At 36.1% G+C, this 23,656-nt stretch overlaps 2 protein-coding genes across 2 annotated transcripts in view; both read right to left on the bottom strand.

Annotated features, from left to right (window-relative positions):
* The window catches only part of Dscam4 (Down syndrome cell adhesion molecule 4), a 148,509-nt gene that overhangs the window by 20,206 nt on the left and 104,647 nt on the right, over positions 1–23,656 (bottom strand). Inside the window, exons 8-16 of the mRNA XM_089705302.1 lie at positions 20,795–20,979; positions 20,267–20,539; positions 19,894–19,995; positions 9,017–9,161; positions 8,535–8,797; positions 3,920–4,081; positions 2,519–2,818; positions 2,032–2,151; positions 733–906 (exon numbers count right to left, since the gene is read on the bottom strand). Of these exons, the coding sequence (XP_089561428.1) occupies positions 733–906; positions 2,032–2,151; positions 2,519–2,818; positions 3,920–4,081; positions 8,535–8,797; positions 9,017–9,161; positions 19,894–19,995; positions 20,267–20,539; positions 20,795–20,979 (1,724 nt within the window). The remainder of the gene's footprint in view (positions 1–732; positions 907–2,031; positions 2,152–2,518; positions 2,819–3,919; positions 4,082–8,534; positions 8,798–9,016; positions 9,162–19,893; positions 19,996–20,266; positions 20,540–20,794; positions 20,980–23,656) is intronic.
* Positions 9,611–15,887, bottom strand: LOC149481629 (uncharacterized). Its single transcript, XM_089705224.1, has 3 exons — positions 14,342–15,887; positions 11,629–11,970; positions 9,611–9,841 (listed from the first exon to the last, which is right to left on the bottom strand). Exons 1-2 carry the CDS (start codon positions 15,622–15,624, stop codon positions 11,676–11,678), a joined length of 1,578 nt encoding a protein of 525 aa, XP_089561350.1. The 5' UTR covers positions 15,625–15,887; the 3' UTR covers positions 9,611–9,841; positions 11,629–11,675.

The following is a 23,656-nucleotide window of genomic DNA, read 5'->3' on the forward strand; positions in this document are numbered from 1 at the left end:
TACCTATTATGTTACTATCACCGTAATAATATTATAATATTTGAAATAAAGTCATATAAAAAATACATTTTCTATCAGTATATTAAATAAGTACATTTAAAGTAAGTATATTTTACTTCTAAATAATATTCACGTTAGAAATAAATTTTTAGCATGAGGGAAAACGCTATTTGCATAAACATTCATTATATTATTTGCTTTCAGGATATTACACTCATCGAAAGTATAATTTATTTTTAAATTATATTCACCCTACAAATCAATTTCAACCAAACAGGAAAACGGTTCCTTCATCGAAAAATATACCTATCCCTATCACCATGAATAAAATAAACATACGAAACCACACATACAAATATTACCAGGACAACATGAACAAGGTAGAGAGCAAGCAGAAATAAAGAAACCGTCTCCGATATAAGTTGAAAAATACACATGTCATGACAATATCATCATCTATATTCTATACGCATATTATAAAGCTGAAGAGTTTGTTTGTTTGAACGCGCCAATCTCGGGAACTACTGGTCCGATTTGAAAATTGTTTTGGTGTTAGATAGCCCATTCATCGAGGAAGGCTGTAGGCTATACTATATCATCTCGCTAAGACCAACAGGAGCGGAGCAATACGGGTAAAACCGCGGAGCACAGCTAGTCATAAATAAAATATACGAAACCACATACATACAAAACCCGGGCAACATAACAAAGAAAAATCCAAAAATAACTCACCGTTTACTTTCAGGAATATTAATTTGCTCAGTCCCGCGCCGATATCATTCCTCGCCTCACACAAGTAATGCCCTTCGCTGTCTTTGGCAACGCGCTCGAAGACAAGCGACCCGTTCTCTAGGACCCTTGAACTGCCTTCGAACATGAAGTCCTTGTACTCGCCCGGTGTTTTTCCTAATACGATATATATATCTGATAAATATAAAGTATAAGGATTTTTACGTGAGTGTGTAGGTATAAGTTGCACGTGTATGATAATATTAGTTCCCGTACCAAATATATCGATCGAATAACGAGTATGTAGGAAATAACACGTGTATCATGTTGATAGTTAAATAACAAGATCAATAACCAATAACCAATACCCATAATATATTATTGCGTAGGTATATATATATATATATATATATATATATATATATATATATATATATATATATATATCTATTTTGCGAAAAAGTTAAAATAAAAGGCTAACTTATTAATTAGGTAAATGAATTAATAACTTTACGAATGTAGAGTCAAAAGGGCTGTATTTATTTAAACAACATTACATCAACATTACACGATAAAAATGAAAATATGCAAGTTAATTACAAAGTTAGGAAAATACGATGTTGCCTGCATTAATATGATGACTTTCATTAAAATAATAAATCGTACAGTTGTGCTGCCACATGGCTTGTTTTCATAATAAAAACATCACATTTATCTAACAAAACAAGAAAATATTTGCTTTAAATAATTCCGAATGCGAATGTCGAAGTCGGATAACTTATAAATATTCTTTTCGCGTCTGGAATCTATTTTGCAGAAAGTACGATACAATTTCATATGAGTTCCGCAATTTAAATTATACGATAAATATTGATAGAGGTACACAGTAGTTGTATATTAAGTGAAATGGAATTGAAATTGAAGTTTTATACATTTTCTAATTATATTTTGATATTTGTTTGTGTATAAACTATAAACTATTACAGAGAAAGAACTATTTGCTTATGCCAAATTATTTCAATAAGTACCTATCTATAAAAATACCAAAGGAAATTTTTAAGCGGATAATTATAAACGGTAACCAAGTTCGTCCATCATTATTTTCTTTAAGTATACTTACGCGTTTATTTAAAAACAATTTTTTCCTTCACTTTTACCTCTAAATCTTTTTTATGCGGTTCATTGGATCACTCACCAAAAAAGGGAAAAAAAGGGCGTTTTGCCTTTTTTTACCTTTCATATATACGTCTTTTTTCTATATTTGTTTCCACATGTAATTAATTTTAATTAAGTTTTACTTACCAACGGCTTTTTTCCACGTGATGATGGGTTTTGGATAGCCATCTGCTTGACACTGTAAGGTGACATCTTGTCCAGCCGCTACTGCTATATCGTTTGGCTCCAAGCGCCATCGAGGAGGAACTAAATGTAATTTCAATCTAAATTAAGTGGAAGCTTGGGAAGTCAAGTATTTCATTTTTCCTACTCGATAATGCAGTTCAATTAAGAAGTAAGTATGTTTTGTAGCTACGTACAAAGTCATAACTAAATTCAATTTCATTTTTTTTCAGAAATGACGGAGCGTACAGGAATGTTTAAAGCCTGAATTAATAAGCCAAGATTATTAAACCTAAAGAAAAAGAAATTTGCCCAAAATAATTTAATTTTTATCCTATATCAAAACCATACCAGAAATGTAAAGCTATACCAGAAATTGTTAAGTTTTTGTTGGCAATGAAGCTTTTTTTCTTTCTATCAAATGTACCAGAAATGTACGCCAATAACTAACCATTAACAGTCAAAGGCACAGTAAACCGTTCCGAGCCAGCCACGTTAGAGGCTATGCACGTGTAGTTCCCGCTGTGCAGCGACGTGATGTGCTCGATGACGAGCGACGCGCTGTACTCGTCCATGCGCCGCGTGAGGATCCCGCTCGGCGCGTACGGCGATGACGTCACAGCCTGCCCGTTCTTCTCCCAACGAAACGCGATCGGCAAATCCCCCTCCAATATCTGACACGATATCGCCGCCCTCATACCCTCCCGCAACAGATTCGTCAAAGGCTGGATCGGCAATATCTTCGGCTGCACTGCAGACAAAAAGACAACGCATTCTTTAAACGAGCCCCGCTCCCCGGTTCCAATTAAGCCATCTAAAACGCCGTTCTGGCAGAACACCAAACGCGTTCCGAAAAACTGTGCTCCATTGGATTTTACGAGTAATTAATTGGAAATTTAAGCCCTGTTTATCGCCGTTTTAATGTAGGCGACCTGAGTTGCTCGCGGTCGGAACTAAGATTTTTATATTTTACTTTATTATCCTATTAACCGGGTGAGGCAAGAAAATTAAAGGTCTGCCGCGGAGTAATAGCCCGGCGCTCTGAGTTTAATGAATTACGCATGAATAACTCCGCCTCCTGAATCTGTGATTTTATGATGCATTTGCAATCTTTTACAAGAAAATAGGGAAACAGGTCAGATTGCTGATTAATCATTAAATTGTTTTATAACTCAACCTTCATTAATTAAAAATGTGTTGTGAAAATTCATCTGCTTTATCCAGGTTAATATCTAACCTTCAACAAATATTACAGTGTAAACTCTATATAACGTCACTTAAGGGACCGTGCATTTTTCGACGTTATAGAGAGTGGTCGTTAAATGGAGAGAAAGGGAAAATTACATGATTGGTCCAGAGACAGGAATATTATTTTGACATTGCCTATGAAACCATGTTATCATCGCTTGATCAAGGTCTTCATATTGAGGTTTCTTCAATTTTTTGGCAGATCGTCCATCTTCTTCGGCATGCAAAATTTTTTCTTTATTTTTCTACGTCTGCATTTCTGAGAATCTTCGGTATGTCAGTAAAAAAGAATGTAAACAACTACATTAGTCCTAGTTCCTAGTTGTAATGTCTTATTGTGGTCGTTAATTAGAGTGAGCGTGATGCTATATGGAGTGTATTATTGTATAGACAACAATATAAACCAACCAAAGTCGAGAAATCTTGACGTTATACGGAGTTTGACGTTAAATGGAGTGTCGTTATATAGAGTTTACACTTTGTTTTTGTATTGTAATACAAGGTTACTTTTGTTTGTGAAATAAAATATTTCTGTCTAAATATTAATAAAGCTGAACAAATTAAGTTATGGAGAATGTTTTGTTGCACAGATTATAAATCTTACCTAATATTTGCACCTCTACTTCTCGCCTTGCTACATGACGTTGTCTATTTGTCGCCTGGCAGGTGTAGGTGCCTGCGTCTTCACCACGTTGAGTTTGTTCCACTATCAGAGTACCATTTGGGAACACCTTTTGACGCCGATTTAGAGGTAGATTTTGACCATCTGTAAAAAAACATTTCTTGGTTAAAAAGTTCACGAAAATGTTTGTCATGAGAACGAAGATAATTTAATTTCTGATAAATGCCCAGTACTTATAGTTTAATCTCTGCTCAATCGCGTTTAAATATTTCAACGATTTCATAATCGAATTTCCTTTTCCTTTTGTTTTATTAATAACCCGTACCTGACCTGGCCGTACCATTCTTGCTACTGGCCCATTTATATCAATATAAAATATCAATTATTAAAGAAAAGCTTGAAAAATATTGGTCCCTTGGTAGTTGGTAGCACTCTCGATAAAACTATAGATCCTTTATCAATAAGCAGCGTAAAAGGGAGGTACGTAAATTATTTAAATGGCGACTCAATAAAGTCGCATGTAGGAGATAAGATCGTTGTTGACAAGGGTCGGACCGGAAAAGGAAAATTACAGGGGAGTGACCGAGCAGTCTTAATTTGATCTTACACAGTAATTCTGTTAAACGAGCTAAGCGCTTTACGGTCGGATATTTTCTTTATATTTTGCGATCTCCGGTCGAGTTGCCGGACATAGGAATGCTCGAGTCGACCAATTAATTAAATATAGATTTTTCTGAAACATTTTTTTCGGAAACGCACGAGTATGTAGGACAAAATATTGCGACGTTTTTTCTGTTGTTAATCAAAATATTTCTTGTATTTGTAAATCTTGGAATTTTTCGTTATTTGTTTAGATGTCGTTTCTGTAATTGATTGAGTTTTTAATCTTTAAAGTGGAACAATTTTCATTACTAATCGGTAAGTTCAGGCTACCCTAAAAATATTTAAAAATATCCTCTTCGCGCTAGTATTTTCAATAACATTTATAATATGTAGTACCAGTCGTCGAAATATAACGTATTCAAATAAAATAACTCGAACAAATTGTCTATGGATAAAGGCAGAAGCTATTAAAGCTTCCGAAGAAAGACGTGAACGAGAAATCACGTTGGGACTAAGTTAAAAAATTCCTTCCCTAATTGGATCGTGCGAGGTCTTCGTATTAGAAGCTGTGAGGCAATTTGCTCACGTTTTCACGCGGGTATTTTATTGCTTTTTTGTGTAATATGTATCGTGTATTTTTATATTGAATATTTTGACTATCATGTTAGCCTATATGGAAATTAATATGTTTATTATGATTTTATTTAAAAATTGATTTCAATTATTCAAAATAGATTCCTTTATTTAATCTTTCTAATTTTCATCTATCTGATTGCCTTATAATGCATGTAAATATTTATTATTAATCATAATCATTTGAGTTAACTTCTATGTATTGAATACAATATATTCTTGCGAAACGTTTCAGAATGTAATAAAGGAAATGGGTAACAGGAAAGTGGAAGTAATTTAGTAATTTATGACAATTAAAGTATTCTCTATTCCTTATTCAATAGAAACGTGGTTGTTAAATATATAAAAATAATTATGTATTATCTATAAGATTGGATTCCTGGAAATTAATCGGCAATACCATACAACTGTGAAGTCCTGATAAGAAACCGTTACAATTTAGAAGACAATAGTCCAACCTAGCTCAGTTAAGATTGTGTAAGGAAAAACAGACGACTTTCCGTTTACTTACTCTAGTTTCCTTAACGACCTGTTGCTCGAAAGAACCTCCCCGTGACCTCCCACGGGCTTAATTCGATACACTAAAGTGTCCTTCCGGGCCCGTTTAAACGGAAAATACACGATTTGATCACTTTAGCTATCAGTAATAAATGAGCTCTTTTCCTATACCTAATTTTTTATATACATATATGGTAACTTGCAGAGACCCATGTTAAGAAGTTGACTTGCATCATGTTCAAATGATAAGTTTAGTTTTATATTCATCCATAAGAATGTATGACAAACATAATTATATATGTAGTATGCGGTTTTGATTAAAATGTCTAAATTCTGTGAAAAAAATTTCGAAGGTGCGATTCATAGGTTTGGATTGGAAAATCTACGTGATTTAAATGTACAACAACTTTATAAACGTTATTCTTTATTTTATTTCGCAACCTACATGAAATAAGGGAAAATGAGACATAGAAAGAAAAGGGAAAGTAATACGCATATTATATTTTGTTAATAAAATATCTACAGTAAATAAAAGGTCGAGTTGCGGAAGAATAGCAAATTTCATTATTCATGAATATTCAAAGGCTTAAAGAAAATTTTATAACAAAGAGCTATTAAAAATACTTAAAAGCGAAATTTACTGTATTAAAAATATAATAGAGCAATAAATATATTATTTACAAACGCTCTGAGAAACTTTGCCAATCTGTACACATAAATTTTGTGTTTTTTTTTTTTTTTTTTTTTTTTTTATGTCAGAGCAAGCAAAGGAGCAGATGGGCCACCTGATGTTAAGTGGTCACCACCGCCCATAAACACTTGTAACACTGGGAGTGTTACAGGTGCTTTGCCGGCCTTTTATGGACAAATAAGCTCTTTTCTTGAAGGCCCCAATGTCGTAGTTGTTCGGGAACACCGCAGGTGGCAAATCGTTCCACAGTTTCACCGTACGTGGAAGGAAGTTGCGGGTGAAGCGGACAGTGGTGGAGCGCCAACCATCCAGATGGTGCGGATGGAACTGGTTTTTACGGCGTGTGGTCCGGTGGTGGAACTGTGCGGCTGGTAGTAGGTGGAACAATTCCTCAGAGCACTCCCCATAGTAGATTCTGTACAGTATACAGAGAGACGCAACGTCTCTTCGCACTGACAGAGGATCGAGCCTATCGGAAAGCCTACGGTCATCGACAATTCGAGCTGCTCGACGTTGGATGCGGTCAAGAGGAAGGAGTTGATACTGTGGGGCTCCGGCCCAGAGATGAGAACAGTACTCCATATGCGGTCGCACCTGAGCCTTGTACAGCTGAAGTCGGTGGGCCGGCTTGAAGTAGTGTCTCGATCTACTGAGCACACCAAGTTTTTTAGAGGCTAATTTAGCCTTCGCTTCCAAATGACTGCGGAATTGAACGTCACTCGAGATTTCGACTCCGAGGATTCCGATTTTCGGCGATATACTAAGGGGAGTACTCTTAAACCGAGGTTCTACGACAAATGGGGTCTTTTTAGCGGTGAACGCGCAAACCTGTGTCTTTAGAGGATTGAACTCGACAAGATTAAGTTCGCCCCAATCCGAGACTTCTTGGAGAGAAGACTCGACTTCAGACACAAGTTTGTTTCGACTCTCATTGAGGCTTTCCTTTGAGGTGTTTGCACGGCCGGGATAAAGAGCATCCCCCGTACTGTCGTCTGCATAGCAATGAATATTACTGATTTGTAACAAATCATTGATATGCAGAAGAAACAGTGTAGGAGATAGCACGCAGCCTTGTGGGACACCAGCATTCACATGAAGAGGCTTAGAGCAAGAACCGTCGATAACGACCTTAATGCTCCTCTCTTCCAGGAAGCTGGCAACCCAATCGCATAACCTCGCAGGAAGTCCGAAAGATGGTAATTTCGCTAGAAGTGCCTTGTGCCAGACCCGATCGAAGGCTTTCGCTACATCCAAACTTACAGCCAATGCCTCCCCTTTACTCTCAACCGCCTCCGCCCATCTGTGAGTGAGGTACACCAAAAGATCACCAGTCGAGCGACCACTACGGAAACCGTATTGCCGGTCGCTTAACAGCTGGTTCTCCTCCAGGTACCTCATGAGCTGGCAGTTAATAATGGATTCCATTATTTTGGAGAGTAAAGAAGTGATGGCGATCGGTCTGTAGTTAGACGGATTTGAGCGATCGCCTTTTTTAGGGATTGGGTGGACAAGAGCAGTCTTCCACGAATTCGGAACAATGCCTTTGGCGTAAGAAAGCCGAAAAAGACGCGTTACAACCGGAACAAGTTTACAGAATATTTACGCCGCCTAATTATGTATTTTACTTAAGTGGCTTTTTCAGGTGCTTGAATTAAGTGGTTGGGCTTATAAATATAGGTCACCTTGTTTGTAGTGTCTGTACTGACTTAATTCTACTTACACGTGCGGTGTTTGTTTCTGCAGTAGGGCAATATTTTGTTTATGAAAGCTTATGAAGGTTTTTGAAAATTGTTTAAACATTTGCATTTTTATTAGTTATAACATTGTAACAACTGAACTTATTTTATCCAGTTAATGTATTATTTTCTATTGAGATAAAACTATTGGTGACGACGCAACCTCATAGGTAATATTGCAATAAAACAGCAATATTGAAATGTGTCGAAATTGAAATAAATTACTTCGGCGTAATTAAAGTGGTATAAACAAATAGGTACTGTTTGTATAAACTTTCATTTAAACTTAATAAAAGCATCGACTATTTGATACAAAATTGTACTTATATTTTATTTTATTATTCTACCGAAATGTCATGTAATAAGTTAGGCTCAGACAGGGCATAAGGTGTTTACATTATCATAATTCTCAACCAAATCAATACACATAAATTACCTCTTTCCCAGGTGATAGCTTCAATCGGATATCCAGCGACCGGACATTTGATATTCAAATCACTGCCCGCTACTGCTGTAACTTTGGGCATCTCCCGTATATAGGGCAGCCCGTATACATTGACTCGGGCAGCGTGGCTCGCTTTCCCCGCGGTGTTGCTGGCCACACACGCGTACTCGCCGCCATCTTGTTCTGTCACGCGACTTATGTTCAGGTGACTGACGACGTCGTCTTGCAGCGTCACGTGCTGGCCGACGACAAATCTGGTGAAAAATTCGATTAGTGATGGATGACTTGAATTGTGTTGAAAGTAAAGATATATGCCATTTTTATTGGTATTAAATCAGTGTTTGAATTTCCTTATTACCACGTCGAATAAATTAATATTTTATGAAATGAAAGAATAATATGACACGTAGGTAGTATTTTATAAAAATTAACGTTCCATAAAACTGAAAGCTTTAAAATCCTATTTCACTTACCGTGAATTAGTGGGTATGGGAAACCCATCTAGAGTCCAAGTGAATTGCGGTGGAGGATGTCCCATTGCTACGCATTTGAGCGATACGCTTGGACCAGGTTGAAGAGTCTGTTCCGAAAACCAGTAGACGAGCTCGGGTTTCGATTCTGTGAACATAAAATTTGGAATAATATGTCCAATATTTTATTACAAATTTGTGAATTTTATTACATACTAGCGGTCCGTCCCGGCTTCGCCCGTGGTATGAGGCACGATATTTCGCAATAAAATTTAGCCTATGTTCTTTCTCAGGGTCTAAAGATTATCTGTGCCAAATTTCATCAAAATCGGTCCAGTAGTTTATGCGTGAAAACCATACATACATACAAACCTTGCCTCTTTATAATATTAGTATAGATATACTAGCGGTCCGCCCCGGCTTCGCCCGTGGTACATATGAAAAATAGATGTTGGCCGATTCTCAGACTTACCCGATATGCACAGAAAATTTCATGAGAATCGGTCCACCCGTTTCGGAGGAGTATGCAGACTAACATTGTGACACGAGAATTTTATATATAAGATGTGAAGCAATGGAGAAAATAAAATTGCAGCGTAACGACACACTTATTTATTTTGAAAGTTTTAACAAGAATGATCCACGTTTAACAATGGCCAGCTAATATATAGGCTTATCCCCTCCGCGTGGCTGGCTGGTAGGCATGGCGGTGGCATGGCGGCTGGCAGGAGGGGATGTCAACATGGCGGCTTGGCTTGACGGGGGTGACAGGCGACGTCACGTCCGTTACCACAGAACACATATTACTGTCCGTTACACTCGGCCATCCTGAAACAGTTGTTCCCACAGGAACAACAAAAATAATTAGCTCTCTAATAAATCAATAAGATCTTTGGTTTCCATTTGCTCATCCGAACTGCTAGCACTATCAGAAACTGTAACAATACTTTTATAGGGCCTCAACGAATCTGCAGCTACTAACCTACTAAAACTCTTATACCCACGTAAACCCTATATACTTCTAATTTGGTACCTATCATTGCCCAATACTTTCGTTACGACATAAGGACCGGAGCAAGTCGTCAAGTTTAGTGTTAACTTTGGATGCTGAACAAGTAGGTGCTTGACGCGTTAGCAATAAATCACCCTTCTTATATATGTGAGCGGATTTTCGTTTCCTATCGAAGTTACGTTTCATTCTAGCGCTCGCTTTTAGTATCCTGACATTGCACCATATAAAACCAATCCGCTACTTCGAGACGATTCACGTTCATAGTGTCTACTGGATGTCTACTTAACGCATCTACATGTTTCATTCGTTCCCCCTGCCTATACTCTACGCTTATATCGTTATATTGTATAGAAAGCCACCACCTTGCGATACGTGGTATAATGTCACGTTTTGTAAGCGTAGCGCGGACTGCTGTACAATCAGTAACAATCTTAACCCTTTTTTTTCTACTACACATATACGCGAAAACGACGCAAGGATTCTACAACGGCAAGAGTTTCAAGTTCATAACTATGATACATGCTTTCCTCTTTACTTGTCACCCTACTAAAATATAAAACGGGTCGCAACGTACCATCAATCTGCTATTCCTAATTTACACACAAAGCACAGGATCGTACAAAGCTAACACAGGCTCGGAACACAAACACTTTTTTAATTGTTCGAAACTATTGTTTTGATCACTACTCCATATCCACGAAGCTTTCTTTTTAGTTAAATCGGTTAAAGGGCGGGCAATGATAGCAAAATTGTAAATAAACTTACGAAAATAACTACACAACCCGATAATTATTGACGCACACTATGAACATTGGTCGGTGTTGGAAAGCGAGACACCGCTAATAACTTTGAATCGCCCGGTTGAATACCCTTAGCCGATATTTTATGACCTAAATACGTTATTTGATATTTCATTTTGCAAGAACGAACCAAAGAATATACTACTCTCTAACGAGAACGGAACGAACACATATTCATGTTTAATTTTAAATTTTCTACTTCAAGTTTGACAGGTACCGCTTGCAAAATGTCTAAGCCTGACATAACGTCATTCGAGGGTAAGAGTAAATCGTCCAGAAATGCCAAAATTTCACGTTTACCATGTTAATTGTTTTTAACATTATTATTTTCAGTTCTACCTACAGATTCAACTATTTTATTTATCAACCGCATAAAAACGGATGGCGCGTTCGCTAAACCGAATGGAATACGAGTGTACTCGAAATGACCCTGAGGTGTTATTAACACGTAATTATTGATGATGGCCTTGAACCATATCTAAACTCGTAAAATATTTGTGGCCCGCTAATTTCGAAACCTGATTGTCTATGTTTGGCAATGGAAATCTATCTTTTACGGTAATAGCATTTAAGGCACGGTTATCAACACACATCCTACTGTCACCGTTTTTCTTTTGACTAAAATGACCGGAGATGCATAACTAGATTCAGACTCTTTGATAATCTCGGCATCTAATAACGACTGAACTACTGCTTGTTCGCTATGCGATAATCGATAAGGCTGGCGGTAAATAGGCTGATCACTAGTAAGCTTTACTATTAGCATTATAATTGGCAAATCTATGGCAAGCAAGGGTAAGTACCTGGCTATTTGGCTGTAGTGGAGACTCCTGGCAGCTTTCAGCCCTGGTTAGGACCTCTCCCGGCGGCCACACGATAACCTCGCAGCCCATGTTGATGACTTTGATGTACCCGTCTTCACCAGTGAGCAGGGTGGATGGAAGAGAGTAGGCCACTCCCTGCAGCTCATGATGCCGAGGCGGTGTAACCGCATCGTTGCCGACCTTATTTCCGAGAACCCGCACTTGAATGATGGAAGAGCCAGGTGGAAGTCTCTCTTCGTTGACTGTGACGACTTTAAAGCGATCATGGTCTTCGATAGCCTCAATATCGCAAATGGGATTTTGACGTAGAGGGAGAATGTACTAGAGACGACATCGGCGTATACCCGAACGAGATGGCGAATCCTTACGTCAATGTTGCCAACTATTACAAAAACTTTTTATCCGAAAAACTGGCAAAATATCTATAAATGTTTGGGTATTTTTTTGTAAGATAGGTTTATGAAGAAAAAGACAGATTTGAAAAGATTTTGTTATTTATTAACTTAACTAGCGACCCGCCCCGGCTTCGCACGGGTGCAATGCTGATACTAAATAGTAAATACACTACAGAAAAACTGTGAACGTTGTATATAAAAACATAGCGGCCCGCTCCGGCTTCGCACGGGTATAAAATATATAGCCGGGCGGCCGGCCGGTACAAGCGCGGATCCAGGGGGGGGGGTCATGGGGGTCATGGGCCATGCCCCCCCCTGGGCCATGTGCACGACCTAAGTGGACCACTAATTTAATATTAACTTTTGAAATTAACAAAGTAATATTGTTCAACATGATTTTTTATTAACTTTTGAAACATAAAAGTAATATTATAGAACAATGAAATCAATTTCAAACGGAAGAGAATATAGGTAACAAAAATTAGAGGAAAAGTTATTTACGATCGATCTGAGATCGGGATTAAAAAAACTATAACTGCGGAATAAAGTTTAATGGTAAAGTTGTAGGTATTTAAAATATTTATTACAACTTTTGCTTTTACACTTCTCGCAATTAACCACAAATATCGAAATATCCCAGTTCATATATTTTTTATAAAAAAACAAGGCTAAAGTTTAGATATCATTTCAATCAATGGTAAATAATAATAGAAAATACAGTAAAATTAGGACAAAAAAGGTCAAGTGCGAGTCGGACTCGCGCACCGAGGGCTTCGAACAAACCTAATTGTTTTATTATGTTGTATCTTTAAATGTTGCTTGTAGCAATTTTTTCTTTGTCTGTGCTATAGGACGTGGGGAGTACCTTGTAGGTTGTGATTCCCTTGCAAGTAGTTGCTAGTTTCAGAATATGCGGTTTTAATTGCTATTTCTTCTGATTCAGATTCAAATTGAATTTGAATCAGAAGACAGAATAATATCTTATAAAACAGATACGGGAATAATTACGAAAAACATGAATTTTTTATTACATTATATAAAAAAAAAAATTAATCTTATAACCCCTTTACTCATGAACGCAAATGTAATGTAGGTATTCAATAATTGATATTCACATCAAAAACTTAGGTCTATTATACCTTTAAGCAGTAATAAAATCAAATTTCTATGTCAACGCAATTAGAAGATACAGCCGTAAATGTAGTCTAATAAAAACGTACTGGAAATAGTTCAAATTAAAAGCAAATTAAACGAAATACATTTATTTGAAAATGAACAGCAAAATGACGGTAGAAATAAATGGGCAGAGGGTCCGCGATAATGTGCGCGCGAGTAGCAGACGAAAATGGACGACTCCGCCGCTCGTTCGTTCTTATAAAGGCGCGCCGCACCTCGGTGAGGAAGGCGCGGGGGGTGGCCTTCCGGATTTTACTCCAACACCGCCTCTCCTGACGGGGCAGGGTCCTCGCTGCCTTCAGTGGCAGCTGCAGCTCGTGTGGAAGGGCCAGCTTCGCAGTCTTCAGCGTTATGATGTGCATCGTAACCTGGAATATACAAAAAAACCGACATTGAAAAAAAAAATACTTAAACCAATGCAAATGAGGAAAGCTGAACCGGAAAACCGAACCGTGTAACAAACTTTACACAAACATTAACATTTAATATTAAAAAAACATTTCACGATTTTGGGGAAAATTTTACCCTGTACTGGTATCCCTAATGTTAATCACATGATTATACCATAAATTTGAAACTACGTAAAAACAAATGGCGTCCTGAACAACAAGAACACTTCGTAATTTAGTCGGATAACACAAAAAAATGTTTACGTCTATTTCGATGAAAATATTATATATTTGTAGATAATTTCACATTAGAGTTAATGAAAATGTATCAACTATATCCAGTTCTATAAAACAATATACTTCAAATAAGTTTACTTACGTGTGAAAGGTAATATTTGGTAATCTTCGTTCCGGCCGATTTTTACAACCAATCACACTACAACGCACCATATTTTCACTTAAAGTCGGATTAAAACAGATCACTGTCAACGTTTATTAAACTTTGAAGTCACTTAACAGCGAGAAAAAACAGAAAACTAGCAAAACAATGGACTGTAGCCGCTTGTTTGGGACAAACTGCCTTTGTCCCCAACAAAAGAAATCGCATAACATGAGAGAAACAAAAAACAATGTTTCTGTCTCTCTTGCTCTTAGCTTTATAGTCATAAGTGTATTTCTCTCACGCATTCCTTGTCATTTTAGTGCCTCCTCTATGGTTCATTCTCACTCTACGGATTTTGAGTACGATTAAATTCGACAAGGCCTTTGTTAACTGTCAGTGTCATACCTTCGCTGTTGATGACAGGCTGACCGATTAAAAGATTAACATCGGCCATTTTGATGCTAGACAAGTAGGCGTGGCATTTCATGGTTATACCGTCAATTTCTAATTGAAATTCGACTTCTCCACGACTCGTTGAGAGTCCACCGGAGAATCCTTTTAAAATGACACTCGTCGGTTTGACATCCAATGACAATGCGTTCGATACTTGATCGTTTAAAACGTTAACTTGACTGCCGGTATCAATGTATGCTTTCACGTGGATGCCATCGACTTTAACGACCTTTTTGTATATTTCATTATAAGGGCGTAGTACATTTACTTCTTTTATGTTGTCGGTTGAGATAGATCTATTTTCCGTGGCAATTGTAGAACAACGTGAAGCAATGTGTCCCTTATTTCCACATTTATAACATGTACGTGTGTCAGGTAGGGAGCAATCACGCAGTAAATGACCAGTTTTCTTGCATCTCGGACACGGGTCTGTTTCGACATTGGGTGGCATTGACTTTTTATCCAGGTGAGATGGCCTACTCACCAAATTTTTATGAAACCTTGTGTCGATAGGTAAAGTACGGTAGTCGTCAAGTGCACATAAAAATCCTTCGTAAAGCTCTCCTGGCGTGTGGCATTGGAAGGCTCGAGCGTTAGGTTGTAGCGATAGTGGCAGACCACGAATGATACAGGAAACGCTGGCGCTATCGGATAACTTGCACCGGAAGCACATGGCGATTTTATCTTGATAGTATTTTGTCATCGTCTCTGTAGGTTGCTTCTTCCTTTGTAGTAATTCTTCAAGCATATTTCCATAATCGCGATATCGAGGAAATGCTCGCAATAGCATATCCTTCCATTGTTCCCACGTGTAATCGTAGTTCTCTAGACGATTATACCACTTCTTTGCTTGACCTCGCAGCTTATCTTGTAGGTAAAATGATTTAGTTGTATCGTCCCATCCATTTATTTCCCCAATTTGGTCAATTTTACGAATCCATGCTTGTACCGTGCATTCCTCACTATCAGGGTCAAATTCCGGGATTAAAGATGCAGCACGATGGACTTTTGACTTATTTGGAGCTTGGGGGTCATCTTCCAGGTTGCGTAAAGCCTTTACTACTTCTTTTTCCAGCAGATTCTTGAGCAGCTTCCGTGCAGGCGGTGAAGAAGTACCCTCATCTTCCTCCGACATTGATTCGTCAGGAGGTCGACAAACTTGTGGTCGACGTCGTTTCATCCCGCTTCTGATTTGTGAAGCAATGGAGAAAATAAAATTGCAGCGTAACGACACACTTATTTATTTTGAAAGTTTTAACAAGAATGATCCACGTTTAACAATGGCCAGCTAATATATAGGCTTATCCCCTCCGCGTGGCTGGCTGGTAGGCATGGCGGTGGCATGGCGGCTGGCAGGAGGGGATGTCAACATGGCGGCTTGGCTTGACGGGGGTGACAGGCGACGTCACGTCCGTTACCACAGAACACATATTACTGTCCGTTACAATTAGATACGTAAAGGTAACATTACAGAATTGCTGTGGTAAAATAATATAATGATGTTCCTAATAATTTCTTTATTTTAGAAAAACTTTTTCCCATTTATCAGTAAACCAAAGTTAAATCAAAATAGTCAAGCCCGCATTTTATTTTATGCGAGATAATTTTATTTGCCAAATATTCTCGATTTGTTCTTTTTCCATTCTATTTAATCAACGCTGGCCCGCTCTTTCAGTAGTATTAATTCATTTGAGATATTATTTCACGCGGCCAAAGTCGCTTGTGAGCAGAGATAAGAAAAATAAGTTCATTAATTTTCACAGAGCTGAGTGCAGGAGATTTCAGTATAATTTGCGTATCGACTAAGCAGTTCGCAGTTATGTAGGTAGGTCGAGCCGGCCAAATCCGCCCAGAGCGGTCCGCGGCACGACTCTCCTAAGCCTGTATTTTTCATGAAATTATACCGTACAATGCGGATTTCCTATCTTTGTTGTGCTAATTTTTTATCCTGTTAAGATACTTTGCATGAAGAATGGTGAACCTCGCTGCATTATGTTCATTGTTCGTAGTCTGTTTTTTGTAAACTTGTGGTTTATAAAATAGGACATGATTTCAGCGTGTTCATATTTTCAGATTTTCGTAAATTGTTATAATCAAATATTGAATCTCCTGTCGCTATGAATTATAGGTGCATAATATATGAAAACAGTGAAAACATTATTTTGTGATCAATCAGAGAAAAAATTGACATGTTCGCGAACAATTAGCACTTTAAGTATAAATAATCATAATAACAATAATCATAATCGAATTTTGTATTTTTTTGTACAGAAAATGTTTTACACTGGTTCATAAAATCCAGCCCACTGTTAGTATACTGCAAAATTTTTATTCGTACAACGCTAAAACTTAGTAAAACACAGCTGGCAATTGTTGCTCTTTTCTATGCGAGCCGGTGCGGAGATTTAATACGCTTACAACATTTAATCTTATCTAGATACGAGCGTTTGTACGAACCTCCAAACAATACATCCTTTAACGCTAGAATAAATTGGATCAAATGTTTATAAAAAACATTTTAAACATAATAGAATTCTATATATCGCGAACAATTGCAAGGACTAAAATGAAAACCGAAATAGAATTGAAATAATAGCCGTAAACGCAAATGAAATATAATGCTAGCAAAGCATTTCTGCCACGGCTAGATATTGTTTAATTTTGTGGAATAATATTTGTACATTTCGTGTAACTGAAGTACTTACTCGGCTGAATTTATTACGGTAGAAAGTTACAAGTTACTCGGAAAGTAAACAGATTTACAGCATTAGTTCGCGTTAATTTGCTTAATATGAAGCAGGTGGAACGTGTTATGTGTTTAATTTGTAATAATTCGGGAATAGTTCAAACTTTGACCTTCAAACTATTACATCGTATATAACTTATTATTGTGAACAATCCAAATTATGCTCTCAATGATTTGATATATTTCTAACCGAAATTACTTCAATATGTTTATTTTAATAGATATTATATTTTTATTTAAATATAGGTAAATATAATAAATATAATCGAAGTTATATGTCTTGTGGAATTAAAAAAAAATGGTACGTTATTAATTGGAGTAATTTTTTACAGTCATATAAAGAACAACAAATAACTCCATCCTTAGTCCTTACACGTTCATGACTCAAGCCTCAAGGAATATATCTTCACTATTCCCTACACGTGGAAAACGGTATTTATCCTTCTAATTAAACGTTAACTGGAAAACAATACGATATCCAATAGTTTCTGAGCACACGACAAGAACAAATGAGGCTTGTTAACTGTGGGTCTACCACTTGCATAATTTATAGAGCACGTCTGTCTCATACATTTGTACCACAGATCTTGTATATTCATTAAATTACTGATTAATTAACTTTTGCTATTATCTGATTGAGGTAAGTGGATAACCTTTTTGAATGGATTATCTAAATATGTTTGTTGTTAATAGATACTATAAAACTTTTAAACAACAGTAGAAGATCGTTTTTCCAACAAGAGCTTTTATCCCAATAAGTGAGTATATTATTATGCCTTTTTCAGATTTAGAAAATTTACCACAGTTTTGTGTTATTTTCTGAATAAAATGAAGGGCTATTTTCGTTATATTCACATATTATATGTAGAAGAGACACAGAAACACGAAGTGATGACCCTTTAAGGGTTGTTTTTAAGGTACTAAAAATAACCCTAACGCTATAAGTGCCTGGGTCTTGTCCGCTTTTTTTTTTTCATCTCTACACAAAGCGTATTCAGAATAACCTATCTAATTAAAACGCAACATTACACAAGTCATTAAAGGAATATGGTTTCCTATACGCCAATAGGTAGCATGTGTGCATTGCGACGACCCTTAAGCTCTCAAGAGCAGCGACACCAAATAGCGGGGAGCAAATTAATAATAACACAAAGGGACTCATATGCCGTACGTTTAATAGGTAAAAACGACCTTAACGTAGGGAGATAGGATCTTAATCGGGATTTTTGCGGTTTCGTACATAGTGTTGTGGCGCGATAGGCACCCGGCAGGCGCGCTCCGTCGTTGCAGCTCTTTGTTTGAGCTGAAGAGCTGACTCTAATAGCTTGCAGCGATCCGCGCTTAAAAATGGACTTTTAAATATTTTATGATGAAGGAAACGAGAGCGGATAAAAAGTTGAGTCGCTGTACTTATTCCGTTCGATACTCGTTATCCTAATTACATTTCGGTTTTAAAACTGTAGGTTCATCTCGCTCAGAATAACCTTAATAACCGCAATATTTATTTTTGTTTGATTATCTTTTTCTTTTCATCCACAGTTCAATCAGATCAAAGCTCTGATATCAGTTTCAGATTAAAAATTGATATGATGTTAGAGTTTATAATAGGTAATTGAATTGCCACGTGGTTTTGTTCGTTCAATGATGTTGCTTATATTGGCGTCTTATTTTCTGTTGAAGTTATTTTTAAATTGTTCATTAGGTTATTAGATAACATTGTTGTTTATTCATTAGATATATTATATGTTATACCTTTATTCACGCAAATGTTTATTAATGTTTTATTTGTATTCTTGTATCTTCGATACTGAAGTTAAATAAATCACAAATATAAATAAATATCACAAAACAACAATGTGGTTTATATCTAACACACATTTTCTTAATTTTTTAATATAATGATAGAATAATATAAAGAATTTATAAAGTTGTATAATGTATGTTTTAACTTCGTGCGAATACGATGAAAACACACAGTATCATGTTTTATCCATACTTTGTAAAGTTCTTACACCGAACATTTTATTGTTATTGCTCTTGTTTTAAATTCAATTTATTTTATACACCTTATATACTTTGTACAGGAAGTAGGAGAAAAATCCTTTTTGTGTTTGACGATCATACTCACTTTCATTCATATAATACGTTAAAAGCGACTCGAAACTATACCACGTGATGAAAAAAGAAACTCGGCTTCTATAAACAAATTCACGTGTACCGATACAACTCGTTTTAGAGAGGTATCGACGGTTCTCTATAGACACTCTAGATTGGACTGTGAGTCTATCTTTCCTCTTTAGTAATATAACACGTTCAAAAGCTTTGTACAAGGAAGATAAATGTACCTGGGTATTATAAAATGATCCTGAATCGTGAATTAGGAGAAGGAATTTCTTTTGTTTGCTGTAAAACTATTGAAATAATCTACGTTTCCGATAGTAAGTAATCTTCATAACTTTGAGACTAAAGTACGTTTACAATAAAAATTTCTAAATAATTTTTTTTCAAAAAGCTTACTTTATTGCTCTACGAATTTTTATCCTATACTAGACCGAGGAGATAGAAAGGAGCTATTTCAAAGTTTACAAATAACAGTTTCTTAAATCAAAGGAATGTAAAACACACATCACACAGTATTTAAAAAAATGTTTCGTCAAACCTGTTAATTATTATTTGTTCGTAACTAAATTATTGATACTCTACCTCTATTTCCAGTGAAATTCCAGTCAGCGTCGTGTGTATGCGTGCTACGAGCGAAGGGCGCTCGTCGGGATCGGTTTCCAGAATCACGTTTACTGTCTGATACTAAAAATAAAGTTTATGTAAGGCGATTTGTTTTAAATGTTAAATTATCATAATTAACATCATCATTAGCATCATCGACTTCAGCTGCAGGGAATGTTAATAATGGAAAACTTAAGGATATGGAATATTCAGACTTGGCTAGTTTTTAGTATCCTACCCACTTACAAATTAAAGAATAAGTAGAAACAATCAACGCTCTACTTTTTTTCTATTTTATGATTGATTACATCATGCACTTTACCATATTTAGAGATTAAAATTTTCCATGTACCTTCAATTAAAACCTGAGCAATTCCATACGCTTGATCTCTCGTACTGCTCGCGAAGCACTGATAAATCCCTTGGTCCATAACCTGCGTGTTTTTGATATGTAACCTCAACCTGTCTTCAGAGATTCGTATTCTGTCTGTGTCCTTCACGGATTTGCCGTCGTGTATCCAGTATACAACCTCGATGGGATGGCCGGACACCTTGCATTCCATGCTTATGTCAGCGTTTAGTTTCGGTCGTAGTAAATCTGGTTTTATTCGGACGGATATTGGTTCTAGAAAATAAGTATAACAGTTAATAAGTAACAGTAACAGAAAAATTGTAACATTTACGGTCACTAATTAGCATCATTATACATATTTGTTATTTTATTTCACCAAAGAGCGTAGACGGTCAGTCTAATTTATGCGTTCTCTATCTAGTCTATTTTATAGCTGTCTGCGATTTCCAAAATTCGTATCCATTTCAACCAACATACCAACATTTTCCCCATGATTATAATTATCTAAAGAGATTTAATTAAACACACCTGTAACAATGAGTGAAATATGGACAGAGTCACTGCCGGCAGTGTTATTGAGCCAACATATGAAGCGTCCTGCGTCTTCCCTCTGCACGGATTGTATTCGGAGCAACCCACCCAGTATCCTAGTTCGTGGATACACTGATGTCTTCTCTATGGGTATTAGTTGTTCGTGGTGTTCACGGAACCATCTAGAAATAATCGTATAATATATTAAATGGATTCGTAAGAATAAAAATATAAAGTTGCTAACTGGCTACCCTAAATTATATGCAAATTTAAGTTAATAATTTGTATGCAAATTTAAGTTACTTTGGCAGTCACTGATTCGTGCATTAAGATGTCGAAAGAAACACAATCTTATTTAATTCTATTACGTGAATAAGTAAAACAGCTCTACTCTAAAACGAATTAGAGCAGCACCGATATCGTAAATACTTTAGAAAACCGGAGTGAATTTTAAATTATTTAAAATCGAGCTAACGTTTCGGTCTCGGTACTTATCGAGCACGCTGAAAGAAAAATAAAAACTAACGCAGTACTTTCACTGCAATAAAATTTTAAATCCACGGCACGGCAGTTTTAGTTATAGCTTTTATTTGTAAAATCTGTAATGTATAAAATTGTAAAAATGCGATCCGAATGAGTCCAGTGAGTCGGTCTTGTTTGAATACACATTCGCTTTCTTTGTTACGGCGAAAGCATTGGGTAATACGGACGTGACTGTTCAACTTTTGTGCGGGTACTTTCAAAGCAGTAGAAGAAAGCTGCTAGCAAATGTCGTCTAATCCTGCTGCAATTTCTCGAAAAGGAACGGCTGAGGTTTGAAATCTTCTATGTTCCGAGTTAGCTTTCCTTTTGGAAATAGTTTTGAATGCGGTTGAATAGCACTAAGACATTTGCATTTTAAAGGATTTTTCCTTGAGGGAATGAAAGTTATGGCACATACAACTGCGTAATTTTCTTTTTAGAGCGCAAATAAACTTGCATATAAACTATCAAAGAGCAAAGTTTTACTAGCAAGCGTTAGATATGAACTAAGTAAATTGAAAAGGTTCCACGACGGTTATGAAATGAAAGTTATATCACCTTGAGATATAGTGCGGTTAATGGATTACTTTATTAATTATTATTAGAACTATACGATCTTCAATTAAAACTCTCAAATCTAGATGAACATTTTATTATCACTGATATTATTAAAATACCATGTGCTTTGTGAAAAATAAATATAAATGTTTTCAATTCTCAAAGTTTTCGTGTAATTATTGACAAATACTGTATAAACAAGATCTCAAAGATCTAGGCGACGTCTGTGTTGGTATTGGCCATTGGGTAAAGCGAAACTGCTCCGATAGTTTGTCGCAAACCAAAGTAAATACAATATGAATTGAAGCTTTGGATTGGTCTGCACCTATACAAACGTTTTCTTGTTGATAGAACTGGCCGCAAAGCTTTTAGTTTATAAAAAAACCTATGGATGTACACTTTTTTCTATTGCTAGTTGGTAAAACCTATAAATAATCTTCAATTTATTTGCAAGGCAATGTATCCTTTTGGTATTTAGATGTCATGCAGCTGCATCGTAAATAGTAAAACTGTTTTCAAAACAAGAACTATATCTAATGATAGTTTTAATGTAAAATATGAAAGAAGAAAATTATAAATAAATTCTAATTATTGGAATTTTCTACGCAGCAATATCTGCCGTAACCGTTTTTAATTAAAATATTTTAGCAATAAATAGGATATTTGGAGTAAATAAATCCATATAGACCGATCAAATACGTATTTGAATAACGGCAGTACCTACAGCCAAATAAATTCATCGCAAATACATTTACGAGGGTATAATGTTATTTACCAGGTTCCGAGTAAATTGCTTCTTGCCAGTTAAAACGTATCACGGGCTGAAATTATAAAATTGTGGTAAAATATCCACACAGGATCAAAACAGATTCGCATCAAATAAAACGTCCAATTTGCCACGTAAATTTATGGGATTATTTATTCGGCTACGCTTTTTAAATAGGCTCCACAAAATTTGACTTTGAAAATATTTAATTGATTTAATATTTATGTTAGTCATCAGTTATGGTAATTTATGTATTTCATCGAAATTCATCTAACTCCAAATTTTTGCTTTTATTTTCTTATTTCAATTACTACGCTCATTTTCGTGGAAAATTTTGACAATGTGCTGGAATAAAAATAATTGAAGGCCTTTCTGTAATATATTTCTGAGGCAGTTTGTTGTAATTATTTTTTGAATTAAAAAGGCGCCTTTCCAGAATAAGATTCAGGAATACCTACGAAAAATAATAAACCTATTCAAAGAATGTAAGCTGTGGATTTCAGTCTTGATTACCTCCAAAGAAGGGTAAAAAAAATTGTGAGGGATCGTACTGCTTTGTTGTAAGTAAGTAGGTACGTACGGTAAGACGCATGTTATTCGATTTAAAGTTGTCACAAAACAGTAAACAGTCTTTATTCTGATAAAAACTCAGAATGAAAAGAATGATAAGGGTGTTTTATGTTGTTTTTATTTCTGTTGTTGTTCAGGACGGTTTTCTCGATGAGATAGAAAAAATAATGCGAATATGGTAAAGAAAAGCCGATTTGTTTAATAATTATTAGTAAAATTGGCTTAGCTCCTATATTAAAAAAGAATTATAGGATATATCGACGTTGATGCAAAGAAGTGAAGGTCAGAAAGAAACCACTCTTATAAGAAGCTAAATATGGTCTTGGAAATTCAGATTTATCCTACTCTCCTACTCGACTACAACCATAGAACCAGTCATACTATAGTCAGGCTATTTATCTATTATATTTATTATGGTAGGATAACATAGGTCTTCTCCTACC

Source organism: Colias philodice, chromosome 16 (assembly GCF_061535455.1).
Source record: "Colias philodice isolate Cphi_HAF_F1 chromosome 16, ilColPhil1 Martin Lab GWU primary, whole genome shotgun sequence".
NCBI classification, from domain to species: domain Eukaryota; kingdom Metazoa; phylum Arthropoda; class Insecta; order Lepidoptera; family Pieridae; genus Colias; species Colias philodice.

Excerpts from the sequence above, each read along its gene's own strand:
- LOC149481629 (XM_089705224.1), bottom strand. The coding sequence starts at position 15,624 with ATGAAACGACGTCGACCACAAGTTTGTCGACCTCCTGACGAATCAATG. Across the intron at positions 11,971-14,341 it reads TTTAATCGTACTCAAAATCC|TACATTCTCCCTCTACGTCA; the intron begins GTAGAGTGAGAA and ends TGTCGTCTCTAG.